At 33.8% G+C, this 27,065-nt stretch overlaps 2 protein-coding genes across 4 annotated transcripts in view; both read right to left on the bottom strand.

Annotated features, from left to right (window-relative positions):
* Positions 1-16,430, bottom strand: part of LOC117101014 (dual specificity tyrosine-phosphorylation-regulated kinase 1A-like) — a 29,651-nt gene extending 13,221 nt beyond the window's left edge. For both annotated transcript variants that reach the window (XM_033240863.1, XM_033240864.1), the window contains exon 1: positions 16,026-16,430. The gene's annotated coding sequence lies outside the window, so the exon portion shown is untranslated. The remainder of the gene's footprint in view (positions 1-16,025) is intronic.
* Positions 16,431-18,094: 1,664 nt separating this feature from the next.
* On the bottom strand, positions 18,095-26,250 carry LOC117101015 (rRNA 2'-O-methyltransferase fibrillarin-like). Of its 2 annotated transcripts, none has more exons than XM_033240866.1 (10): positions 26,140-26,250; positions 23,444-23,557; positions 23,308-23,349; positions 22,345-22,410; positions 22,057-22,151; positions 21,726-21,902; positions 20,775-20,907; positions 20,124-20,236; positions 19,608-19,753; positions 18,095-18,558 (listed from the first exon to the last, which is right to left on the bottom strand). In XM_033240866.1, the coding sequence occupies exons 1-10, from the start codon at positions 26,150-26,152 to the stop codon at positions 18,537-18,539; spliced, it is 921 nt and encodes a 306-aa protein (XP_033096757.1). In that variant the 5' UTR covers positions 26,153-26,250; the 3' UTR covers positions 18,095-18,536. The 2 variants fall into 2 exon arrangements, with proteins under 2 accessions (XP_033096757.1, XP_033096758.1); XM_033240867.1 differs by having other exon boundaries at positions 23,507-23,557; positions 26,140-26,167.
* Between the last annotated feature and the right edge of the window lie 815 nt (positions 26,251-27,065).

Below are 27,065 nucleotides of genomic sequence, written 5' to 3'. Positions count from 1 at the left end.
GGGAGACAAGAAAAACAAACAGAAAAGAAATTTCTTGAGCTGGATAGAAAATGAGTTTTTATTAATGGAATCGACAACTAGGGGAGGTAGAGAATTCCATAGCTTAGGGCCAGTAAATCTAATATGTTGAAAATAGTTAGTCTTATAATTGGGAATGTATACATCAGCTACCTTGAGTACAGTAATTATGTAGAGAGGAATTATATTTGAAGATATCACAAAGTACTTATGGTAAAATTGAGTGAGAGGATGCATACATAAAAATACCTTATTGGAAAGAGATATCAGGGAGTTTGAGCAAATTTAAAATGGAGAATAAACTAGAGGAATGAGAATAATAACAATGAGGCTAAACTACTTCTATTCCTAATTAATGGTTGGCCATTGACTCCGAGGAGCTCATCCACCCTTTGTTCAGCTTTTGGTTTTCTTGCTGCTGGGTGACCATAAACACCCTCCCCTCAGCAGCCACTAAGACACATCTGAGAGGGTTGTCAGGTTAGTTGCGACATTTCGACCGGATGATGGAGTTTAATGTCATACACAGGATGTTCCTAACTACGCTTACATGTACGCTTAACTACAGTCTTAAATACTGTACTTTACTCTTAACTACAATATGTAAACTACATTATCCTCTGTCAGACACCATCCTGGTTTGGGACTAATTTATCAACCATAACATTAGTCAGTCAAAAAATGAGTTTCAAGAAGCCTAAGTACTAGCCTAAGTACTACTATAACTAGGCCTAGACCTATGGTTAAGCTAGGCCTGCCTGGCTTAGCCTAGCACTGCAGCAGTTAGCCTACGGAAACACAATGCCTATTAAATTAAATATTGTACAAACAAATCTTTTATGTAAAATTTAGTGTCTGTTATGGCCTTTGTCAAAGATTTGGCTTGGCACCAATGCAGTTTTTGAAATCTTTAGGCCTAAGAAGCCTACACAGTAGGGCCTAGGCCAGCAAAAAAAAGAAAAAGAAAAAAGAAAAAGCCTGTGATGTGATGTGGTGCGTTGTTATGCCTGAACTTGTATGTAATTAAAAGAATCTTGAAAATGATCCAAAAAAACACCGCAAACCCCATCCAAACCTTGTGATAGTGATTGAATCAATATAGTAAAGGACTCAACTTGGTATCTTAATAAAAAAAAAATATATAATTTACGTTCATAACAACCTATTTTTTTGGCGTAAAATCTTGATTTTTTGTTAAAAATACCTACTGTAAAAATACACTGCAAACCTCCAAAAACACCTGATGTTAGCATGATGCAAAGTAGCCACAAAATATACAAATACATTACTTGCACCTACAGTTAGGCTGAGACATGGTATGAACCACTTCACAGCCCGTCAACAGTGTTAGAATGGAAAAGTGATTGAAAAATGGAAGATGTTTGCAGGAAGACTATAGGCCTATTTAGAGAAACAGAAGATAAATGCAGAACGATAAAGTAGTAAGATAAATGGATGGATATACTGTAGAAATGGATAACTTTGAGAAACCCACAGTGTAAAGTTCATTTAGGTGATTCTTTCACAACTCTTTTGTTGAAATTATTGTTTACAATTAGGTTCAAGTACAACTTTGTATCCTAATGTTATGATGTAATGAAGGAAATGAAATTCAATTGAAAGGAAGGAAACATTAATGATTGTGGACACACAAAAGGATGTATCTTATCAAAATCAATCAAGATTATAGACTAATAAAATACATGAAATATATTAGAGTAGTTAGTACAGTAATTTTAACAGAGAATTAATTAGTAACATTTCCTCAATCAAAGGATGGATTAATTAGTAACAAATGATTGGATATGATGAACAAATATGGCCTGATTTTACTTTAATTCTGTAGTAGTAGGGAATAAGTAAATACAACACAATATACCTGTATAACCAGATGGGCGATAGAGATATATGCATATATCCGTCTTATATTGCGTCATATTTATAACTCATCAGGAACTGTGAAAGAGTTACAATGTAGGTTGGTGGTACTTGTAAAAAAACATACAGGTGAAAGAACAGGAGGAAGGAAATTGTAGGGAGTGAACAACATTACAGTTGGTCACTTGTGGAACACATAATATAGGTGGGTAACATCTCATATAAGTGGTGAAAATAATATACAGAAGGTAATGAACAAAATGAAAATAAATAATGAAAAAACATACAAGAGGAAATAATAGTACAGTTAAGAAGTAGGTCTACATAGTTAAATATGGGTGTATAACATAGTACGGATAACATAATACAAGGAGCACATAATACAGGTGGTGAACATAATACAAGGAGAACTAATATAGGTGGTGAACATAACAAGTACTCTAGCACATAAAGGCTACGTTCAGACTTGGAGATAAGGTGGGCTTGAGTTAAGCCTGACTCAACATTAAGCCCGGCTTAACCTTGCTGGGCGTTCAAACTAGCAGGATTAGCCAGGCGCGAGAATTTGCATAATAATGAACCGTAACCAGGAAATGTGTTTCAAAACATTGCTCGCGAAACATTCGCTAGCTCACAGCATACGTAATTAAATGCTGATTGGTCATTTTGTTACCCGAAGTCAATGCAAGACCTCCCCCGTAATGATTAAAGCGCGGCTTAGAAAAGTTAAAAACGGTGGCACGCTAGGCCTAGTTACTATAGGAACACAGCCACCTAGTTCAGACTGGCACATGGATAAACCCGGTGAGTTGAGCCGGGTTTATCCACCTAGTCTGAACTAGGTCAATATAGGTTAACATAATACAGGTGGATTACATATTGTAATACAGGTGGTGAACATAATATAATGAGCACATAATACAGGTGGTGAATATAACACAAGCACATAATACAGGTGGTGAGTATAATACAAGAAGCACATAATATAGGTAGTGAATATACAGATGGAGTACATAATACAGGTGGTGACCATAATACAAGGAGCACATAATGCAGGTGGAATACAGTAATCCAGGTGGTGAACATAATACAAGAAGCATATACATACATAGTACATAGGGGTTGAGAATAATAAAGTAAACAACACTGTAAAGCTGCATTCACATTGGACCCAAACCAAAATTCAGACAGCATTTCAGAAGTGCTGAACGCCAGTGTCCCTATTCTTACACACTGATTCAATTTTATAATTGATTCAGCCTTTTGATTCGAAAATTTTGATTGCAGTTTTATACGGTGTCTTTTTCATTAGCAATAAATACTAAATTCAAAATTAAGATCAACTAACGTACTCTTACTATTAATTTATTGGTATATTTCATGCTGTGCTTTTGTGGTGTATTAATCTGATCCTGTTGTTTTTCAGTTGGGCGATAACCGCTTTTGGCCAGCACTGGCCTTTTCAAAATTAAGCTACAGTATGATTAGACTTGATTGTTTATCTGATTGTGGTTATCTGCCCTTCCTAGGTAGCCTATTATACTATATACTGTACCAAAGTTAACGATTTTAAAAATTAAAATGTTAAAAATAATGTTTTTATGTGATATAATGTTTTTCAAGAAAATAAAGATTGTAATGTTTTACTGAAAAAACTGGTCAAGAATTCAAATAGAGAAAATGAAACGGTACCATACAGATACAGAACATAATGCAGGGGTAGAACACAACATATGTGTAGAACATAATATTAATATTATGCAGGTGAAAATACAGTCTATTTACAAATAGTGGTGAAAAAAATATTAGAAAGCAGAGAATTTAATAAACAGGTGGTGAGCATAATGTCATTAGCAGACGAAATTGATAATGACCACAAACAACTCCAATGTCGTCACCAGTGGATGAGATAAATTTCCTAAATGTATTCAAATAACGTCATAGCAAAGTTCCAAGAAAGTTATTTAGCTTAACTGCACACCACTCTCACAGCGTGTAGGATCAGCCTTTGACATTTCCATGTTGGGAAGGAAGCTAGACTATGCTGGATTGTAAGTAGAAAGCAGGCATGCTAGGCATGTACGCAAAGCTAGCTTGGAATGCACGGTATCTGGGTCAGGTAGGAACCTATGAGACCAGGCCTAGACAAACTTATTACATTAGTTAATTAGTAGGCCTACAGATAGTAACCGCATCTGGTTTTAACGTTGGAACAGAATACAAAAAGTAATATTTCATTGTGTACATTTAATTCATATTTGGCATTCTTCAGGATGTATTCAATGACAATGTTATGAGATACAAGCCCATACTTAACTAAATTAAGAAAATGAGTATGACATGATACTTTAAAAAGGATTCTTTTTATAAGTTTACCAATTATTGCACTAGTATAAACTTATTTCCAAAAGGGTAAATGTATCTTTGGATTGTGCTGAGGTTTAAAAAAAAAAAAATTAAAAAATAAAATTCACCCTATAGTAAACATAAATTTTCTGATTTTGAGTACGTGAAATACAGGCATTTCCCTGATAATAATATTTAAATTTAAATAAATTATTTTATAGCAGATAAATGTGTTTAAAAGCGAAAATATGATGGTGTGGTGTACGGACATGTCCGGTACGCCACTGCATGTGGTGTACAGGACATAATTAATAGCCTAATTACTTGGAAATTAATTTATTTAAAAAATCCATAAATTTGCTATAGCATTATTTATAGACTAAATGCAGAGGATCTGAAGTTAAAAGTTTTTGCCTTTTAAAATTTGGTTATAAGGTTAATTTTTACACTTCTATGTGGCGTACGGAACATGACGTAAAATCACCATCTAAAAAACGTAAATTATTGCGCATAAATAAAGTCACATGATCGAGACTAAATGTTGGCGTATATATGTAACAACAACAACATTAACAACTGTGTATAATCAATTTATTGGTAAATAAATAGGAAAATGAATAGTTGTTTTAAAAATAGTAAAATAAAAAAAACATCACTTTTGTATAAAATGGCTAAAAAATATACTTCTAATAATTTTCATGAAAAACTTGATTGTTTTGTATACTAGTGTTATTTGGTTATGCAATTCATTATTTAAAAAAAACATAAAAGAATAGTGCAAGCCATATGTTTACCAATAATTATTATAATTATAATGAACAAAACTAGAGAAAGAATGTTTTTAACTTTATTATTTTTAGAAGTAGTATTACTGTAAACTTGCCACAAAATGATGTACACTGTATCATACGTACAGTCACAGTACACAAGCATTATGTTTTTGTGGGAAATGTTAAATTGTGTGCATGTTAAGTAATAAGGGGCTCGAGTCTTTTGAAGGTGGCAAGACCACCAGTGGAGTGGTTGAGGACCAGTTGATATTGATTTACTGGTCCCTAGTTTTAATAATCTTTGGGCCAAATCATACAATTTACAAGAAAAAAGCCTAATATATAAACCAAACCTGAAATCACTGTAGGATACATTTTTTAATTGCAGTCACAGTTTGACCTACATTTTATGACATCAAACTTTATTTATAATCTTTCTTATCACTTACGTTTGGTATTAATAGTACAATTAATGTTTTTTTAACTAACAACAGGAAGTGATATTCTCATTGTATTTATTTTGCATAATTTGAGAGAAATAAAGAGAAAACATTTTGACATCTGTCAACATGATTTATCATCTTCTTCATCAATGTAATATATGTTTAATCTTAACAATATTTTAAGTTCAATAGGAAGTTTAATTGCCATTTCGTACAATTTTGTTGTTGTGTATTCAGACTAGACACTGTTATGATCATCGCAACCAGTGAGCGCTTTCAGACCAAATCAGACATAAGAAACTTTATATTGGAACTGGAGGTCAAACGGTACTAGGGCTCCGGTGGGTAGACCTATATTGACTGACCTCAGTTAATCAGTGCCAGTGTAATTCATTGCGATTGAATTCCGTGGTAATCAGGAGTAATAAAGATTGTAGCACACAATCGCAACGGATGACAATTGTGATATCGATTACTTATCGACTTTTTTTTATTAGTGACCTTTTACACCCAATTTCGAATTACAATTGGGTGCGATAAGGTGTCGCATTTACTACAACAGATCGCAATGAGGTGCTAGTCTGAATAGGGATTCAAATATGACACAAAGCAGTTACACCGACATTTAAACGGTTGATTGACGTTTGCTGCTGATCAGCCATCCTTGTTGATCCATCAGTTAATATTGCAATATTTGTTGGCTACCAGCATCTTCCACTGGAATCCACAGACAAAGTTTCCATGGTAACCTTAGCTTGTGACTATGATGGAACTGGCTGAAGGCCCAATATACCAGCACAGTTACACAATTACATAAACTGCCTACACAATGTACTGTCAATACAGTATACCGAGGCATACAGTAATTAAGTTTTTCATAAATTATTTATATGTACTTGCTTATTTTAAAAAATGTTTTTTGAAATTTTATTTTCTTTTAACTTATATTTTTTGAATTCTTATACTATAACTCAAAAGTTAGATTTTGTTTCTTGATCTAACACAATGTAAAACTATATGTACATCAAAAATCAAATCGTTCTATTTATATTGCGCCATTCCAACAGTGGACAGGATGTTGCTCTTTTCAATAACGTTTTCCTCCCCTGAGGGTCACTTCATGTCCTCTGCAGCCGGTAAACCGGCGCACCTTTCATCTGTCCTCGACAGGAGCAGAGTGGACCAGTACACCGGGGTACCCCCCTACTTGTCTTGAATTATACATAGGAAATAATTGTACAGTAGTAGTGGTTGTATTTTATTAACGGTGAGTATTTCAAAGCAATGTTATTGTTTACTTTGTATTGTAAGAAGACACAAACCTATAAAACAGAAAGCTTGTAACAAGTACTGTAGCCCTGATGAATGAGAACCCTGATGCAACAAGCAATTAAACAAGTAGGAATACCAAAGTGTACCCCCATTGCACTGATGCAATGAGTACCCCTGATACAACAAAAGCCACAGGTGAAACAAGTGTAAGACAAAATGAACACACTGCTTCAACGAGTATCTTTAAATTTAAGTAGTGCTGTACTCTGATGAACAAGTAATGTACTACAACTAATGGTGGTACCTTGACAAAATGAGTACCTCAGACGAAAACAAGTGTACCCCCAGCCAATATACAGGCAAACAAACAAATAGGCGACACAATTACCACAACCAAGATGAAAAATACAGTAGCTCCTTATGAGCACATGATCCTGTCATTGTACCAGCAAAAATACTCACTACTAAATTCAAAGAAACTTTAAAGATTATTCAACAAAAAATAAAAATCTACAAAATAATTCATACAGAAGCACAATAAGCACCAAACCAAAATATTAATTTATAAGCATTTGTTTTAGAAATTAACTATTTTATATTTGAAGGTCTTGTAACATATTAATAATAATATGCGTTGGATATCTTCCATTTATGCAGGTACCACCTTTGCAACAATGCTGAATAATTCAAACCCAAATTAACTTTTTTTTTAAATTTAATTTTCACTTTGAAGGATGTCCTTGTATATTTTTGGAGAACACAAGCCTATGTAGAGTTTTTGCTGAGAAATATTTCAAGTCAGGTAGTGCACAACTAACAGTTCAAGTTAAAATTAGTGAAAAATGCAAGGCAACCATCCCATGGCAAAACAATGTAACTGCAGTTCAGTTATGTTGTTTTACCTTGGAGCAGCCGAATGTTTCTTGCAACCCACATCATATTCTCATAATAAATTTCGACGTATTGTTCCAATACAGCTTAATCAGCTCATTTTTTTTCCAATTTAACAAAATTAATTACTTAAGTAATACAATTAAATACAGTAAACCTACCATATCGTTATCATTTTTATGAATTTTTTAAAATTAAAAACCATGTTTTTTGTGTAGATTAGATTGGGGCTAAATGGACACAATGTAAATGAACTGCACAGACTTATATTTTCATTTCCTAATATTAATGAGGATATTTTTAATGATCCTGTTGCAATTTAATCAAAATTGTTCTGAATACACACACCAAAAAGGCATGGGAATAGAAAAACTATTTTTCAGGACTAATTTGAATATGGAATTATTATATTAAGGTATACCACCGTAGTTCCTCGTGTATAGTCCCACCTCGGGTATAATTCCACCCCCGACTTTACGCCCAACTCCGCGTAATGGCATTTCCCCGGGCAACATCCCAGGGTATAATTTAGGTGTAGGTCGGCAAATTTAACAAATGATCACAAAATATAAAGGATTTGGCTACGAATTCGTCAGACCTGAAACTCTTCCAATTGATTACAGTAGACCGGACATTTGGTCGCCATAAAATTGAACACAAAGCCCATTCTTGTAAATTCTTGTTGTTTACTGTTGCTAAAATAAACAAGCTCGCTAACTGCAGCCAAAAATAGGCAAAACCGCGGTCCTTCCCTAAAGAGACACGCCCAGTGGGCTAATCGTATCGTTTATTCACAGCATAAAGACTTGCATGTTCCACAGGGACTTTAGCTGCTAAAAATAACTTCATGCATTACAAGTAGGCGGTCTTCACATGTGATGGGTGATTGGTTGGATTTGTTGTTGCTGGGCAAAAATAACCTACGACGTCAAGAAAGTTTATGCAAAGGCTGGCCTAGCTCGAGGTAGCCTCTTTACCTAGCCACTTACAGGTAGGCCTACTAATTAGGGTGCTCCCTTCCCTTTGATGTTCTAGTAAACTCTTATTTCTTCACCAGATCACCGGAATATAGTTTTAGATAGGCCATTAAATCGTAGGGCAGTTGTTCAAATGCTTCTGCCACCTTGCAAAACAATCATCATTTTTGATCTGTTCATGCACACAGTGACCCCCCCGGGTATAATCCCACCCACCAAAATCGGGCAAATTTTGTGTTCATATGGGTGGGGGTGGGGGGGGTGTGGGATTATACCCAGGGGACTACGGTATCATTTTACATTTTAGTTTACTAAAAAAAATTAAAACATAAAATTTACAAACTGATTTCAATGTTGACAACAATCTTCAAAAACATTCACTTTAAATAATAATATCAACATGTTTGTTTAATCATTAATTATCTTAATCTATAACTACTTGGTAACTAATTAACAACAAAAGACATTCAATAGTATGTACAATTATCAATAGCAGTAAGGTGGAACAAAACTGTACAAGTCATAAAACTTCATTCATGGCTTATTACTTAATATAAAAGTATCAAATATAAAAAAAAATCATAGTATTTTGTAGACAGATAGGCACATACAGTATTAACCACAAAGCAAGAGCAGGTCTTATAGCTTGAATTACTCCAATGTATTCATAGGTGTTCACATTTGAAAGAGAATAAGATATTATTAGAGTCCACATAAAAATAAATTTTATTTTATTGAACAATGGCAGGAAATCTGTCCCTGTCAAGGGTAACATTCATTACATTGTTTTACTTTCTTTAATTTAGAGTATTCAGTGACAGGAAACATGAATGTTTATCTTCGTAGTATAAAAATTGTTTAGGTTTAATTGCATTATTATTAGTATTTTATTATCAATATAATATCACGGCCTTGCAGAAGAACACCTTCAGGTGATACAAGTTTTTCCGTGTTTAAATAAAGCCGTTGTTGTTGTTGTTATTATTATAATGAGTAACATTCATTCATGTTTCAACAGCAGTCACTGACAGGAAACCCGTCACTACAATGTTTAACGCCACATTAAAAAAACTTTCAACGTAAAATGTTCAAAATTGTTTAGGGATCAAATACAAATTAGGTACACTGTAGGCTTTTAATATACAAATTATTGATATGTTGAGTACCAAATACTGATCTGGACAACTGTGGTACAGAGCAATCCAATTATCAACCCATTTGACTGTGATTCAGAGCACAATTTACTGATCAGGTTGACGGTGCTGAGCACACACTATTGATCTACTGGCAATGTTGAGAATGAAATACCGACCTGTGGTTCAGAGCACCAATTACTGACCTGGTTTCAAGAGTATGCTGAGCACCAATTACCAATCTAGCTGACAATACTAAGCACCACTTACCAACCATTTACTCTGTGGTGATCAAGGTCTTTTTCGAATTGAAGGACCAACAACCAACGAACCGACCCAACCTAGTTCTGTTTGACAATTCTGATTTACCATTTGCAGACTTAGTTGACTGTGGTTCAGAGCCCCATGGGGTAAAATCTTGTTTTGTTAAAAATACCTAAAAAAAAAAAAACCCTAAAAAAATGGCCTTTTTACTCCAAAAATAGGCTGTGACAAACATAAAATTATGATTTTTTTTACTAAGATACCAAGTGAGTCCAATACTACATGATTCAATCACTATCACAGGGTTTGGATGGGGCTTGCACTGTGTTTTTGTAGGTTTGCCAGGTTTAGCAATTTTTTTATACAAAAAATGGCCTTTATAGGTTGTGACGAACATAAATTTATGATTTTTTTTTTTGAGATACCAAATTGAGTCCTATACTATGTGATTCAATCATTATCACAAGGTTTGAATGGGGTTTGCACTGTGTTTTTGGAGGTTTGCGGGGTTCAGCAATGTTTTTATACAAAAAATGCATTTTTACCCAAAAAGTAGGTTGTTACAAACAGAACATTATAATTTTTTTTTTTACTGAGATACCAAGTGAGTCCTATACTACATGATTCAATCACTATCACAGAGTTTGGATGGGGTTTTGCACTGTGTTTTGGGGGGTTAGCAATTTTTTAATACAAAAAATGGCCTTTTTACCCCAAAAATAGGTTGTGACGAACATAAAATTAAGATTTTTTTTATTGAGATACCAAATTAAGTCCTACAGTATACTATGTGATTCAATCATTATCACATGGTTTGGAAGGGGTTTGCACTGTTTTGGGGGGTTTGCAGGGTTTAGCAATTTTTTAAATAAAAAAAATGGCCTTTTTACCCCAAAAATAGGTTGTGACGAACTAAAATTAAGATTTTTTTAATTGAGATTTATACCAAATTGAGTCCTATACTATGATTCAATCATCACAGGGTTTGGATGGGGTTTTTTTCAGAGGTTTGCAGGATTTAGCAATACCCGTGATTATAAAGGAACCATTACCTAGTTCAGTTTTGGGGTTTAAAAATAGACAATTTAAATGTTATATAATTATCATTGAAAACAAATCCTTGCTCATTGACAAAGATACTTCTTACAAATAAATCACAGTATTAAAAATAATATATCAAGATATGAAAATCTGAATATAAAGTTAATGAAGAATACAAATTGCTACATCTAGATACAACAGCAGCTCAATAAACTTATTATTATTATATTATTATTAATATTATTATTAGTATTTTTTGTCAGTAAAGTAGGCTAACATTTAACAGCAAGTACAAACAAGGATGCAAAAGCTTTAAAGTGTTGTAATATAATTATAATTTTTAGCCAACAATTAGTACATTATTATTACAATAGACCTACTGTACTACTGCATTTAGAATGTGTCATCTATTAAGTATATCACCAGGGGGAACGTACATTTTCCCCAGTATTATAATGCATTTAACTACAATAAGCCATCGGAAGACTTTAATTACAGTATCGCCAAATTATTCAAGGCATCATTTTGTGGGAAAGAAAGTTGTTCAGTTCATTTTTTTTTACTAAACAGGTTACAAATACAATATTGAATGCTTGTAATGGAAAATTTGCAATTGGAACGCAATTGACTTTCTACCTCTTGAATACGGGACTTGATTTTGATGCGCGTTTGCTTCTGGCAGCATTATTATAATGCAGACGAGGTTAGCCACATTAGTCTATCCCTCCGCATATCATTTTGTCTGGTCTAATAGGTCAAAGGTTACTTTCCTGTCTGTCTATGCAGGCAAATCAATAGGGATCATCTCATCTCTCTATCCAAGTTCTGAGAAAATTATAGCAACAATAGGGATCTTCTCATCTCTCCAAAATATTCAGCAAAATTTATTTTAATATTAATCAAATGATGTATTAAAATGAGAGCTTGGAAATTATAACAATAATAACACAAATTTGCTAAAATAAAAAAGGAAATGTATAGTTATTAATTATGGAAAGAAAAAGAAAAACACAAGACATGTGTTAAAGAATATTGATACAGTAAGAAACATGTTTTTATGGAAAGCATTAAGTTGGCCGTACAGTACTAGTATTTTAAATTGTAAACAAGAAATTACAATACCATTTAAATGTAGTGAATTTTATTTCAATGTTATTTACCATATTTGAAGGTAAGCTCCCATTCAAACAGATGTTCAACGAAGGCATTGGATTTCAGTAAACAAAACAATTGTTTATGAAGACCCATGACCTAGTTTTAATCAGTCAAAATGAACAAAACTATACTGTAATTACATAATGTGTATGCTATGCTATGTACAGTATGTGTTCCTTAGTGCAATTTTTAATGAATTTTAATGACTTTTTTGTACTGTATAAGTTCATTGTTTATTAGTAAATTGCAACATTGCTCACGTGTTGAAAGCTGGTAAACTATATTTCAATATTGTTTACGCATTGTTTATCAGCCCGAAGATCCAGCCTACGATCATTGCAAAGCTAATTAAAATAACAATAGCTTTCGTAGTGGTTTGTAGCTACGTTCAAAACGTACCTACAAGCAGATTACGAGAGGTTACGCGCAGATACGAAGCGATAATTTGTGTCTGTACTGAAGGTTGTTACGAATGGAACGATTTTTTTTTTACTGATTTACCAAGTGAGTCCTATACTACATGATTCAATCACTATCACAGGGTTTGGATGGGGTTTGCACTGTGTTTTGGGGATTTTGCAGGGTTTAGCAATTTTTTATACAAAAAAATGGCCTTTTTACCCAAAAAATAGGTTGTGACGAACATAAATTAAGATTTTTTTTTTATTGAGATACCAAATTGAGTCCTATACTTATGTGATTCAATCATTATCACAGGGTTTGAATGGGGTTTGGACTGTGTTTTTGGAGGTTTGCGGGGTTTAGCAATGTTTTATACAAAGAATGGCATTTTTACCCAAAAAGTAAGTTGTTACGAATGGAACATTATAATTTTTTTTTACTGATATACCAAGTGAGACCTATACTACATCATTCAATCACTTTCACAGGGTTTGGATGGGGTTTGCACTCTGTTTTGGGGGGGTTTGCGGGTTTAGCAATTTTTTAATACAAAAAATTGCCTTTTTACCACAAAAATAGGTTGTGACCAACATAAAATTAAGATTTTATTTTATTGAGATACTAATTTGAGTCCTATACTATGTGATTCAATCATTATCACAGAGTTTGGATGGGGTTTGCTGTGTGTTTTTTTTTTTAGGTTTGTGGGGTATGCGGGGTTTACCATATATTCCGGTGTATAAGCCGCACCTGTGTATAAGCCGCCCCCCTCCAAATTAGGACGCGAAATATCACAATTTTTTGTGTCACCTGTGTATAAGCCGCACCTATTTTTAAGCTCCAAACTGTTTCCATAATGTTAAGTTTTTAATTATTTTGAAACATTGACATTATTTATAAATGTTCACATAAAGAAATTTCACCTTTTTCAGCCGATTATTAAACAACAAACAACTGGAAATGCATGTAAACTGCTGGCTACCGCCATGTTAACAACGTATTCTTGCTCTAGGCAGCCGGAACTAGGGAAATCCCCATTTTTTGCTAGACGGTAGTGCTACGTTAAATTTTCAACATCAGTTTAGTTTATTAAAATAAAACACTTACTGAGTATATTTATCTATTTTAAACAATCATTCTATTTTATTATGTTAACCAATAACAGTCGGTATTAGGCTAAAAATATTGGTAATTCTAGGCCTATCACTACTACTCACAGCCCACTGTGCGAAGCATGCACCATCACGCACCACGTTTTATAAACAAAAACAGAAAACTGGAGGAATATCGTGGATACAAAGTTCACACATGCCCAGATGACGTATGCCTTTCTACAGTTAAATTCCAGTAAAATAATTATTACAACTTCAAGAAAACTCATGTTTTTATAGCATAAATTAATTTCACAAGTTTATATTCTAAAATTATAGCGGTAATATTCTCTCTATTACGGTATAAGCCACCGGGAACTAGACGTCGAGCTGCAAGTTTCACCAGCCCACGTGTTTTGTTGTGACATCGAAAATGAAGCTGCTCACGTGACCTCGAGTCAAGGACTCCCGAAAAGTAGTTTAATATTGTTTTGAGCGAAGCGGTTTCTAACAGAAACATCGTGTTTCAAAATTGTTCAAAAAGTGAACATAATTTATGAAAATAATAGGCAACCAAAACTATTGCTTGAATGTCGTAGAAAATGTAGTAGGAATCCTAGTACAGCACTGTAGTGAGTATAATTACAAATACTAGGGCTACAAACCGGTCCTAGCTAGGCTAATTAATTGAGCTAGCACGGGCCTAACCTAGACAGACGGCGCCTGATTTTTGCCGGGGCTCGCGATCTGAACTTTTTTTGGAGTAGGTTAATGGCCAGTGTATAGGCCGCACCACAAACCTTGGGGGGGGGGGGGTTGGGGAAATACATTTGCTGAATAAATGGTCTCTCTCAACATAAATTGTGTATTTCTTTATCAATAATCCTAAATTAAGTAATTTACTGTAATCACTTAATGATTCAAAATGTTTAAAAACTGTCCCATAATTGTTCCATTCTCAAACTCCATTCAGCCGTATTGAGGCCCAGCCTATTATAGGCCTATCCTTGTTTGTATATAAAAATTACATTCCACTCATTACGGAATATAGTTTTTCTAATTATACTATTATATCAACTTTTACCATTCGTGACATTTTTATTTCTTCTTTATGAACTATTTATCCCCATTTTCTTCTGGAAAGATTTAGTACTAAAGTTATTCATAAAAATACAAATAAAAATACAGATACCACAGCTAAACCCTGCAAACCTAAAAAAAAAAACACCGCAAACCATTTTTTTTACCCCAAAAATAGGCTGTGACGAACATAAAATTATGATTTTTACAGAGATACCAAGTGAGTACTATACTACATGATTCAATCACTATCACAGGGTTTGGATGGGCTTTGCACTGTGTTTTTGTAGGTTTGCAGGGTTTAGAAATTTTTTAATACAAAAAATGGCCTTTTTACCCTAAAAATAGATTGTGACGAACATAAAATGAAGACTTTTTTTTTTTTATTGCAAATTGAGTCCTATACTATGTTATTCAATCAATATCACAGGATTTAGATGATTTTTTGGAGGTTTGCGGGGTTTAGCAATACCCGAATAATCAGAGTTAAAAAGAAGCTTTTAAACACATAATTATATTGTAAGCCAAGGGACACGTTTCTTGTATAATAAAAGTAAAAGGTATAAACTCTAGCAAAAAACATATTTAATATTTTAATATCTCCACTAATACTGGTCCGATTTACATAATTTTTGTTTTAAAATGCTTCATTTAGTTATGTCTTTCTTTTAATTTTATGTTTTTAGCTAATCTAGGCTAGCTAGCCAGCCAATGCAGTGGCAGTACAGCAGTAGGCCTATTTTTTTATGGTTTAGCCTTCTTTTAATCTTCTTAATCTTACTTTTTTATTTTATAGGCAGCGTAAGAAGGCTACATGTTGTTTCGTTTAGTTGACATTATTCACACACACCTCAAAATCTTTCTCTCTGCTGCAGCAGAGTCAAAGGTAGGACCTAGCTAGGCCTACCGTACGCGCGAATACAGTAAACAGCCAAGGGTCGCTAGGCCCAACCTACCGCCATAACATACCCATAACACAGCCATGAATCATGATTATGAAAGGTACAAACAGGCAAATCAATTTCAAAATACAAATCAAAATCAAATTAACTTCAAATTCTGATATATCTGTATCAGGTCTAGAGGTGTGTGAAACTTTACAAAAGCATAGTTCATAAGAAAATGATTCATTTTTGACTTGTTTTTGGTAAGCTTTACCGAGTACTTCGTTCAACAAAACGATCAAAACAATTTACGAACGACGGGGCGCCCTCTGCTGTAAAGTAGACCATAAACACGACAAAATAAATGAAAAATAACTCACCTTACGTACTTCAACATATATATTATCATTCCATGTTATTTATGTATTCCCTTTTGTAAACCTTTCCAGTTTTAATATCCGAAATCACACGTGTATAAATGTCGGGTCATTCAGATAATCACAACATCCAAATGGCGCGCGAAATGAATCTTGAAATTAGTTGACTTGCAGTTCAAAAACTTACTGTTTAATCCAAAAAGAGTAGGAAAATGACAGAGAAAGTTATCCAATTAAATATCTTTGTTGACAACACACATATATCAAAAAGGAATATCATCAGAAAACAACATGGTTATTATCCACTTCGTATAAATTCGAAGGACCCGGTTCATGAACTTCGTCGATTGCACAAAAATGGCGGCCAGAGTTCGCGTTGTTCTTTATTCGAATATATGCAAATTACTTCCCATAGAAGAGTGACTGACGCTATGGTATTTTCGTTACCATAACAGTGCCACTCAAGTATCGGCGTCTTTGTTAAGCAAAGTAGCTCCGCCTACCTATTACGTATTTCAACCAATCGCCTTCCAGCTTTGTTGCTTCATGGTGAGCCGTCCATTGAAAATAGCGGGCTCTCACCATTCTAAATCACATGACCCGATCTCTAAGTCATGCAATTCACCGGGAAAAATAAACTGCAAGTTCCTATCTTCAGTTGCAAATTGGAGCTTTACTTTCTGGTACTTTATACAGCATTCCGATACAACACAGGAAACACATATAATTTACAGACTGAAGTATAATTCATGATGAACCGACGTACTTTCTTTATTGTTACAGTATTTATTTCATTTTTGTTTCACTTTTAATAATACAAGTAGGCCTACAAAAAATAAATGTTAATACAGGTAGTTACAATTTTATTACAATACAAAAACGTATAGAAAGAAACACTAAAAATTCACTGGATAAAATGAAATTATACAGCTTTTTTTAAAAGGACCTCATGACTTCAAGATACTCATTTATTCTGGAATAAACGAAAACCACATACCGTATTCAAGACGGGACTGGTCTGCCTAATTATCTTTTGAAGTTTATGGTAGACTACAGTACCTAGCTACCACAAAAGACGACCTAAGAAATTCATGCTCTACTTTTAGATGGTTGATGTTTTCATTTAATTTTATGCATATATTTTTATATATTGAATGTTTGAAAAATATGCCTAGGCCTTTATTTCGAAATTCCAGCAATGTGAATTTCAGTACTGCATGACATTTTAAACCAAGCATGTATTTTCAACAATCAATCAAAAATATTTATATAAAATAGTAAAATTTACAGATGAACAAAAACATTCAGTGTGCTTTTGGCAGGGGAAAGTGGGGTAGTGCAGCCCAAACTTTTCCCCTCTAATTTTTTTTTATAAAAATTCTTAAAATTGAGAAAAAAAAAATTCAAATTCAAAACTGAGAGTATGCCATTTTCGGCCATCAAGAGGTACCATAATCAGAAATTTTCTAGCTAGTGCTAGACTCTGTCTGTGAACTCAGTTTCCTGGGAACCTCTTCGAATTCCTGTTCGAATAGAGTACAGTATTATTTTCCTGTTTAGGAATTTAAGTGTTTTTTTTTTGTTTTTTTTTTTATGGTCAAACACAACAATAAACTAATTTCACGATTACAATCATTATGTCCTAGATATAATCAATGCTCATTTCGTACCAGTTGATTCACTGTATACAAAACTTTATATTCTGCTGAACATCAAGAAGTGTTACTTGCTTGATGTTTTGAGTCGGTTGGTAAGCTTTATAGCTTATGTGACCACTTTAGACCTAAATCAACATTTTCGGACATCCAGTCCAGCCCTGGATTTATATAGCTTAAATTTACATCCCCTGGTCCCTCAAGAATTTTCAGAAAATGTAAAAAACTTACTTATGTTGGTATTGTGGAGAGCATTAATAATTCTAAAAACCTGTGTTCAAAACATAGGAGTGACTACAGAAAATGCTCTGCAGGAAACTAATATATATGGGGCTAGCCATGCTGAAACCAGTATCAGTGACCAAAACAAGAAAACTGACTTTATAATATATTCATATATTCTTATTCTGCATATTAAAAAGCTTTAAAATGATCGGTCATTTACTGGAATTAACTTACAATGCTGAAGTTATGAGTAAAAGTATTATATACAATACTACCACATTATTATGCTAATTACTTTAACATTTAGCAACAGTTCGCCGGTTTTGGGATGGGAAGTTAATCTTTCTTGGGTAAGCAATAAAAAATGACATTCACAGATGCAGTATTGAAATCAAAATGGCTTCCAGAGCCGCAATTGGGTATGAATTCAAAATTGCTCCAGAGACACAGGTAGCTATGTAATCAAGATGCCTCACAAGAATGAGGTAGTTACTTAATCGAAATAGCTACCAGAAACACAGCCACATATTCTTATGCGATTATATTGATCATTTCATAAATGTTACAAATTAGTGGTTGAGTCCGGTTCGATTTGTAGATAAAAAGACCAGGCAAGTTGTGCTACAAATATTTTTCACTTCTTTTTTGGAGGTGGTCTGAAAGACAGAAAAAAATTTAAATTTATAAAATACAAACATAATTGGAAGTTAGCTTACCAAATTCAATTAGAAGCAATACTTACGTACGTGTGCGCATGTCTAAATCAATAGACTGACCACTACGGCATAGCCACTGTCCAATACTTGTACTAACAATGACTACTCATTCAATCAATCAACTGTATACATACATATATATTTAAATTAAAAATTGTATACAATATACATATGTAATATTATTAAATTAGTGTATAATAAATACATTTATATACAGTAAAACGTCCATTTTACGTACCGCTTGGTACCAAGAGGTGTTCGTAGATTGAAAAATTCGTAAACTAGATCGGGTGTCAGTTTCCAATACCTAGGTCTAGCTATCGCTTGCCATTAAGCGCCGATAGGCTGACGGTGGCCAGCCTAGCACAAACCGACAGTGCAGCAGCATGGTCTATCGCGCATGGAGCCTAGCTGAATTTACCTTCGATAAAAACCAAATTATTTTAATCGCTGGTATTCTTCTACTTAACAAAATGTTATTTTAACTCTTATTCAAACATCTGTATGTTTTATGGACCTTTATATCAAGTTCCTTCTAGTTGATAGATTGCCGCATTGTATTGTTTACAGGCATTTCGCGATCATATATCATATCACGATGTCCCCAACACTCTCGTTCATCATCGTAAACATGTGCGCTCAATCCAACAACACTTGTGTTGGTAGTTCGTTGCTCTGGTTATGTTTATTACATAATTATAGTGATCATTATACCAAAAATGGAAGAAAAGATCGAACTATTAATAGATAGATACAACAAACTTGATTTTATCAAGAAAAATATAAATTATCACTTTGTAAAATGTGCGCAATCGGACTTTATGGTAATTAATTGATTGGAGATGACGTCATCAGGGGCAAAGACCATTCATAAAATTGACTATTCGTAAAATAGACATTCGTAAAATGGACGTTTTACTGTAAAAACAATTATATATATTTAAAATATACATTTGAATTAAAAGTTGAAAACAGAATTAAAAGTATACCTGTAGGTACCAACAACAACAGCATGGTCTCTTTCATAGGGTTCAAGGGTCAACTGTTCTTGTGGTTTTAGTCTTTCTGCTTGAAGTTTTTTCACTTCCTCAGCAAAAACTGCCTCTGGCTGCGCTGTTGAGTCGATGCAATTTGCCTAAACATAAGGTAAACTGTAACATTAAATGGCCAAACTGCACTGTAGAATCCATTCAGTACATTAAGGGTAAAATAAATCACCGATATACCGATCCTCTTAAACAGTATCAGTAAATATTATAACAGCTAAATTTAGGATTATATTCAGGAGTTCTTTAAACAAATTTTTATATTGTAAGCATTCGATATTTGTGAAGGGCCCCATTTGACAGTGATTATGTTCACTTTTGGGGTGTCCTGTCTCATATTTTTTTGTGCTTGTTCCTTGCTGTTTCTTTTATTGTAAATTTTAGTGTTTTCAGACAAACAAATAAAATGACATGAAAAGTGTGTTTGAGAAAATGTACCAAGAATAATTATAAAATAACCTTGATAGAGATGACAAAATTGCCTTCATTTTTTAAGAAATGGTGAGAATTAATGGCAACAATTCTAGCTTGGTCTGGCTGTGCAACATCAGCAAACACAGTATCAACCATTCCTAAACAGGAAACACAAGAAATTACATTATATTCAACATCTTATTGTAATATCATTTACAATGAACAAATTATATTATTTACATGATGGAAGTTTGTTGTAGCAGTTCATACAGCTTCTACATACACCGTAATTATCAAATATTGAGGTGTGCTTTAACAAGGTATTTTACTGCCACTTTTATATCTCTCATTGAAAGAGATAATTTTTAGATATTTTCTGTAGATTAAATGTTTTGTATAATAGTTGAGGTTCTAAAATAATCAAAAGAACCGGATGGTCCATCGTCATTTGAGATGGTTTCAAATTAATAATACAGTTGAACTTGCTTAAGTCGAATCCAAAATGGCATTCAAATATCGTTTAACTTTTTAAAATTTGACTTGCAGATCATTAATTAATGGAAAACACAATTTAGCATGTAAAATAGGATCAACTTAAAAATTATTCGAGTCGGGCAAGGTTGACTTAGGCAAATTTAACTGTATACATTATTGCATTTTGTATAGAATTTTAAGGAAAAAAAATGTTTTTCCTACCAACAAGCATGCGGTACTTATGTGGATGGCGGGCATCTTCAATGATTGGAATGACATTTGTGCGTTTCTTTGCAACATTTATTAAATCTCGACCTGATCTGTGAGAGAATTCTACAGCATATACAAGACCATCCTAAAATAAATTGAAAAGAAACATCATTAAATTTGCAATGGTTTTTGTCAAATTTTTCTGTTTAAGAATGTGGGGGGGTCCTTCTGGTGGTGATTGGGCAGTACACTGGGAGACAATCCCCTACTATTTTCCAAAGAGTGTACTGCGTTCTTTATTGTCCACATGGGCCATGAATTCACACGGGACCAACAGCTTAAACATCTCATCTGGTGTGCCATTGTAACTTGTATTTCAGCCATCCAGCTGAAACACTTGTATTTCAGCCATCCAGCTGAAACACAAGGAGAGGCAGCGATGGAAATTGAACCGAGGATCTAGAAATCTCCTCAGTTCAGAGCACACATAGTAGCTACCACCAGATTAACCGACTGAGCTAAGCTGCTATCTCCGACTGAGCTAAGCTAATCCTCTAGGTCAGTATATATTCAGCAGTGATACTTTATAAACTAAAAATGGTAATGACAATGGCTGTGGTAATGGTAATGACAAAGCACATATTATAGACAATCTCTATGCGCTTGAAATGCAGTCTTAAAAAAATAAAAATAAAAAGCCAAGAAATATCCTAAAACTTACAAAGGGAAACAACCGTAGAGACCAAGAGAAAGACAGCAGAAGGAACCAGTGACACTGCTCTGGATTCTCCAGAACCGAGTTCCTAAATAAGGGCTCGCTGGAACATGAATCTCTGGAACTAAGCATCATTACAATACTTAGAGAGTAGAGATGTGTATTTTTGTTATTAGAGAAAAATATGTTGCTAATTACTAATTCTAGTTTTGTTAAATTCAACGACAAATTTCCAACAAAGTACTTACAGGCCCAACAATATCAGACACATGTGAAACTGTTGTACCAGATGCAGCCCCGAGGTACAGCACCTTGCTTCCTGGTTTCATGTGAATCTTATCAATACCGCCCAGGATTGCTGCTGCCAACTTTGATCTGAATGGATTCCATGCTCTGTATTCAATCTTTCCCTCTTCACCAGGTTGCTTAAAAAAGGACAAAAAGCATTGAATTCTCTGTTAGCCTGTGGTAACACAGCCGCTATAACATATTCACAAATAAGTTGCATCCAAGTTAAACAAGCTTTCAATTGAAAGTAATTATTAAATCCTACTTCTTCATACACATCATATTTCTCACCTCCACTGCAATTCTTTTTTCACCGTAGACAGACTCGCCTGTTACCATGTTACGTGTAACTAAGGCATCCTCCTTACCTCGAGCAATAAATACTCCTACAAAATATAAGAAAAAGTGGTGAAATGCAAAACATTTTAACCACATTTACAATGAAACTGTTGTTTGTTCTGAAATATTCAAATTAAATTGGAAGTATGTTAACAGGCCTACTACAGTATTCAAACAAATACTTTTTTTTCAAATTGCTTCTTAAATCATATATGGTTCAATTGACATAATGCCCTTTACCTTCTATCCTATGAGGTTCAATAGACACAGATTTGCCAGCACCAAAACCACCTCGGCCACCACGACCTTAAAAAAAAAAAGAAAAACAATCAGAAACATGGTATATTTAACTAAGCAAGTGATGATTACAGTTTCTTGAAAATCATTTGGGAAACTTATCAATTAGATTCTCGGCAGCACCATACTATAAGAAAATACTCTTACTATATCTGTTTCAGTTATTTGGATATTATTAGCCATTTCATTTCATTTTCATTTCATTTCATTTCTTTAGGCACGAGGGCCAAGGATATGCCAATAAGTGAACTTAATCACTGTCCTACGTGGCATATCCATTTAACAACAGGGGACTTTATGGACCAGTACACCGGGTAACCCCCTACTCTTCTCGAATGATGTACCGGGTTCTTTAAAGTGCACACGAAATGCGTACACTGGGCCTACGGTTTAAAGTCCTTATCCGAGAAGACTTGTTCCACCACCGGAACCATTGGCGAGTGAGCCGTTCGAACCAACGCCGATATTAGAGCTGAAGGTCACGGTGCCCCTGACTTAACCGCTCGGCCAATCAACTCGCCAAAGGAGGATAGGACAATAATAACAAATACTGCACTTGAACCGAAGTAACCATTAAAATATGGACCTTTAAAAACCAGCCAGATTATTTGGGCAACCACATTGCTGTTGACATTATTTGGGCTAGTCTATGTGGATATCAGAGAAAACCACATTGCTGTTGACAAAGTAAAAAAAAAAAACTGTACCCAACCATTTGAAAAATATGACAAAGAGAAATTAAATAAACTTAATTTTATTACTACACTTTTTGAAGCCAATAATAATACAGAATTTGCTAAATATTATTATAATATTTTGTAGTGTTTATGTATGGTAAGAGACAAAAATTGTTTGTTGAATGGAGAGCATTTAAAAGAAAAAAAATTATAAAATGAAATCAGAAACCTCTTCCACGTCCTCCGCGTCCTCTTCCACCGGGACTGAAACCTATAAAATAAACAACAATAATTTAAAATTCTTTTACATATACATATTATTACTTCATGACACAACATAGGAAATCTATACTTCACTAACTTACCACCACGCCCACCTCCTCGTCCCCCTCCTCTACCACCATAACCTCCACCTCGTCCTCCTCTACCACCACGTCCACCTCTGTCACCACCACGACCACGAGGTGAAAATCCAAAACCTGTAAAAGTCAATAGAAAGTTTAAATTAGATTGTGAATACGATTGCTTACACTCTAACACAATGATCATTCTCAATGACCAATATAGGCCTACTGTTGTTACAACTTGCACTGTGTGCTTATTTAACCTGAAAAATACTTAGTTTTCATTTTGAAGTTATGTAAACAAAGATCATAGGGTGTATCTTAGACAGCTAGGCCTATGTAAGGCCAGGAGCCACAGTATAGTAAGGCCTGCACGGGGAATACAGTATATCCTCCGCGCAAAAATTTGGCCTAAAAATCTGTCCGCACATTTGGGAAAATAAGGGCCGTTTTCAAGGCAAACTTTGCGAAAATTTTGGCTTTGATAAAATCTACAGTATATAACCAGTGCAATTATGCAGCAATTACGATTCCTATATTTTTTGAGATATCCCCGCGCAATTAAAAAAAAATTTACAGTATGGGCTAGGGGTGTTAAGCCTAGCCAGGCTTAGTAAGTAGTATTATTATATTATTGTATGAGCCTATTGTCGGCCTAAACATTTTCAACAAAAAAAAAAAAAAAAACGCCTCTCTCACTCTCCACATAAAATGCATGAATTTCCTCCGCTCAGTCAGAGCATATTAACCAACTTAGGCTAGGCCTAGCCGGTGTAGGATATTTCGTTTTATCTATTTGAAACAAATGAATGTACATTATTATGCAATCATATGTTAATAATCGTGTTGTATTATCAGGACTTTATGCTGCAAATTAATTATTGTGGTTTTAAGCAATTTAATGGCATTAATACTGCGATGAGTTTGCGAACAAAACAGTGGATTTTATTAGGTTTGTGTGAGTTAATAAATGTTTTAAGATTCATATATTTCGTTTTATCTATTTGAAACAAACGAACAGTGGATTTTATTAGGTTTGTGTAACTTGGTAAGTTAATAATAATGTTTTAAGATTTAAAATATATTTTGTTTATCTATTTGAAACAAACGAATTTATATGTTGATAATCAAAGCAAAGGAATTTATTATTTTCATATTAAAGTGTCGACGCATATATTGAAGAAGAAGAATGTTGATAATATTAATATACTGCCAAATCAGTGGATTTTTATTATATTTTTCGTAATATTATTAAAGCTTACAGTATTTGATGCTATATTTCTTTGTATATTATGTCTAGGCCTATATGTTCTTAAATGATTGATTGATTGATTTGAAGCAGAAAGTATATTTAACACCACAAAAAATCACATTATTGATGCCCCATCCAGCACTCAAAATTTCTGACCTACGCTGACAGGCTGCCGACCGGCCTGTATTTTTTCAATGATTCTGTGTATTGCATAAAAAAAAACAAAAAAAACTAAATACATCGCCCTAAAATCAAGAACTTTAACTGTAAATGCCCTTCAAAGAGAAGATAATAGAAATACATGTTTCCGTGGTTACGCTTGTATTGGATAGGGCAAAACATGCCTATTCGTGCATAACAAGTGTGCGCAGTGTCTGCCAATTGATGAATCACCTAATGCCAATTCACCAACTGATTAAAAGTTCAACCTGGTTTAACAAGCAATAATACTGTTATAACACACAACAGAGGTTAATGATCATAATCAATGTCTGAGTTAAGCTTATTAAATTAATACACAAGAAAACAACACGTCGTATAAACCATGGCCACAGACCCTAAATTATAGGGTCTGTACAGGCGAACAGCTCAGGAAACAACCACATTCCTGAACCATCGCACATGTTCATACAGTTTCCATGTACAGAGATCAAGCCAGTCGTCTATTTTCAGCATTTGACATTCTTTCCTTGTCTCCGATAACATTCCTGAATTGGCGGCATACAATTTATTTATTTATTTATTTTCATTTTTTTTTTTTCAGAATTTCAATTTCAGAATTGTGGATCAAATGTCATTTGAAAAATTTATGAATTTTCAGGTTGTAGTGTTTAAAGCTACATCATACATGACCAATGTAATTTGCAGTAAAAATTTACAATCAAAATGTACACTATTTTTTATTTTAGCATTTACAAAAATTAACAGAAATAATTGGAAAAAAGTGAAAGAAATATTATTGTTAACATGCAACTTGCTATACACTCACTCAGAAACTTCAAATGTTTATAAAACCATCCAGTGGTTCAATTTTCCTCAAATAAAGTTTTTTGATACTACTGAGAATGAGTAGTTTTTTGTGCTATTTTTTTGTATTTATCATGTGGTGCCTATCTAGCCTAGGCTTACTTTACTTATTAAAGTGTATGGCCAACGCCCTACTAGATGGTCTAGAGCACTTATGGGCCAAAACCTACTGTATCTAGTTAGGGCTAGGTTTAGGCCCAGCAGAGCATGAATTGAATAGGCCAAATTTTTCAGGAAGGACTTCGATATTTCATAGGCCTAGCTAGCCAGTTCATGAGCGAGCCTACCTACTGAGTGTAGAGATAAGATGAGTACTTCTGTCTGGCGGATGGGATAAAACACAAGCTCTTTCATTTACTGACAATTAAGATAGTAAAACATATACACTTGTAAATTTTAATATGATAATTTTTCATAGAAACAAAATGTGATTACTTACCAGGTCTACCCATATTTCTGAGTTTCTGAAACACTAAATCTTCTAACAGCACCCACGTGCATAAAAATGCTTACAGCCAGATGCGTGATTGCTGAAAAAAATACATCGTAGAGGGCGCTAATCAACGATTTCATTACCATCCAACCGTAACTTTGTTTCGCGAAATTTATGTTTTTTTCGTGATCAAAGCGGAAAGCGGAAAAAAGCCTTGTTTTCACATTTAGCAAAATGATTTTGGCAAAACCATCTAGGCGGAGGAAAGAATAAAAATGAAATTTTATTAATGAATTAGACAGTGTAGTATTGAGATTGATAAATGCTTTAAATTTATATTTTTTTGTTTTGTTTTTTGTTTTTTGCGAACTTTGGATGGCTTCTTTTCGAGATGGGCTTCTTTAGAGTCTACTTTACAAAGTAATAAGGGGCCGCTTTTCAAAATTAATGCTGTAAATTTTGGGAATACTATAAAACAAAAAATAACTAAACTAAATAATAAAATAAATAATAAAAAATGAAAGTGAAAATAAAAGTTCGAGGCTTTACGGTATAGCCCTATCTTATTTTTGGATTTTAGAAGAGCAGAGGGGGCATAGTAAAAATAAAATGTTTTTTTTAAATGAATTTTCCATTTTTACAAGTAGATGGTGCGCTAAGTAGCCAAAAATACAATCCATTACAATATTTTATTTGTCAACGTGACATTGACATGAAATTTAGTTTCCCGATGCTTCAACATTGAATAAAAACAATTTTTAAACTAAAACTCATAAAAAGATGCAAAAACAATTAATTACTACAAAGAAAGATACTGCAATACAGAAGCTGTGTGTGTGTGTGTGTGTGTGTGTGTGTGTGTGTGTGTGTGTAATAATTTTACCAGGCCGTCTCATAATCTAATGTAATTTTGTTATAGGCCCTATTCTGTA

The sequence above is a fragment of the Anneissia japonica genome, unplaced genomic scaffold (genome assembly GCF_011630105.1).
Source record: "Anneissia japonica isolate Jap-2015-1 unplaced genomic scaffold, ASM1163010v1 scaffold1785_len1016330_cov206, whole genome shotgun sequence".
NCBI classification, from domain to species: domain Eukaryota; kingdom Metazoa; phylum Echinodermata; class Crinoidea; order Comatulida; family Comatulidae; genus Anneissia; species Anneissia japonica.
The sequence above is the reverse complement of the archived record's forward strand: the minus strand, read 5'-3'. Positions and strand labels throughout refer to the sequence as shown.

What these genes read in the sequence shown, in the direction of transcription:
- LOC117101015 (XM_033240866.1), bottom strand. An exon ending in TGTCTGATATTGTTGGGCCT is followed by an intron (nt 20,908 to 21,725) that starts GTAAGTACTTTG and finishes AATTTATTTTAG; the next exon opens with GATGGTCTTGTATATGCTGT. An exon ending in ATTTTGTCATCTCTATCAAG is followed by an intron (nt 19,754 to 20,123) that starts GTTATTTTATAA and finishes CCTTATGTTTAG; the next exon opens with GCAAATTGCATCGACTCAAC.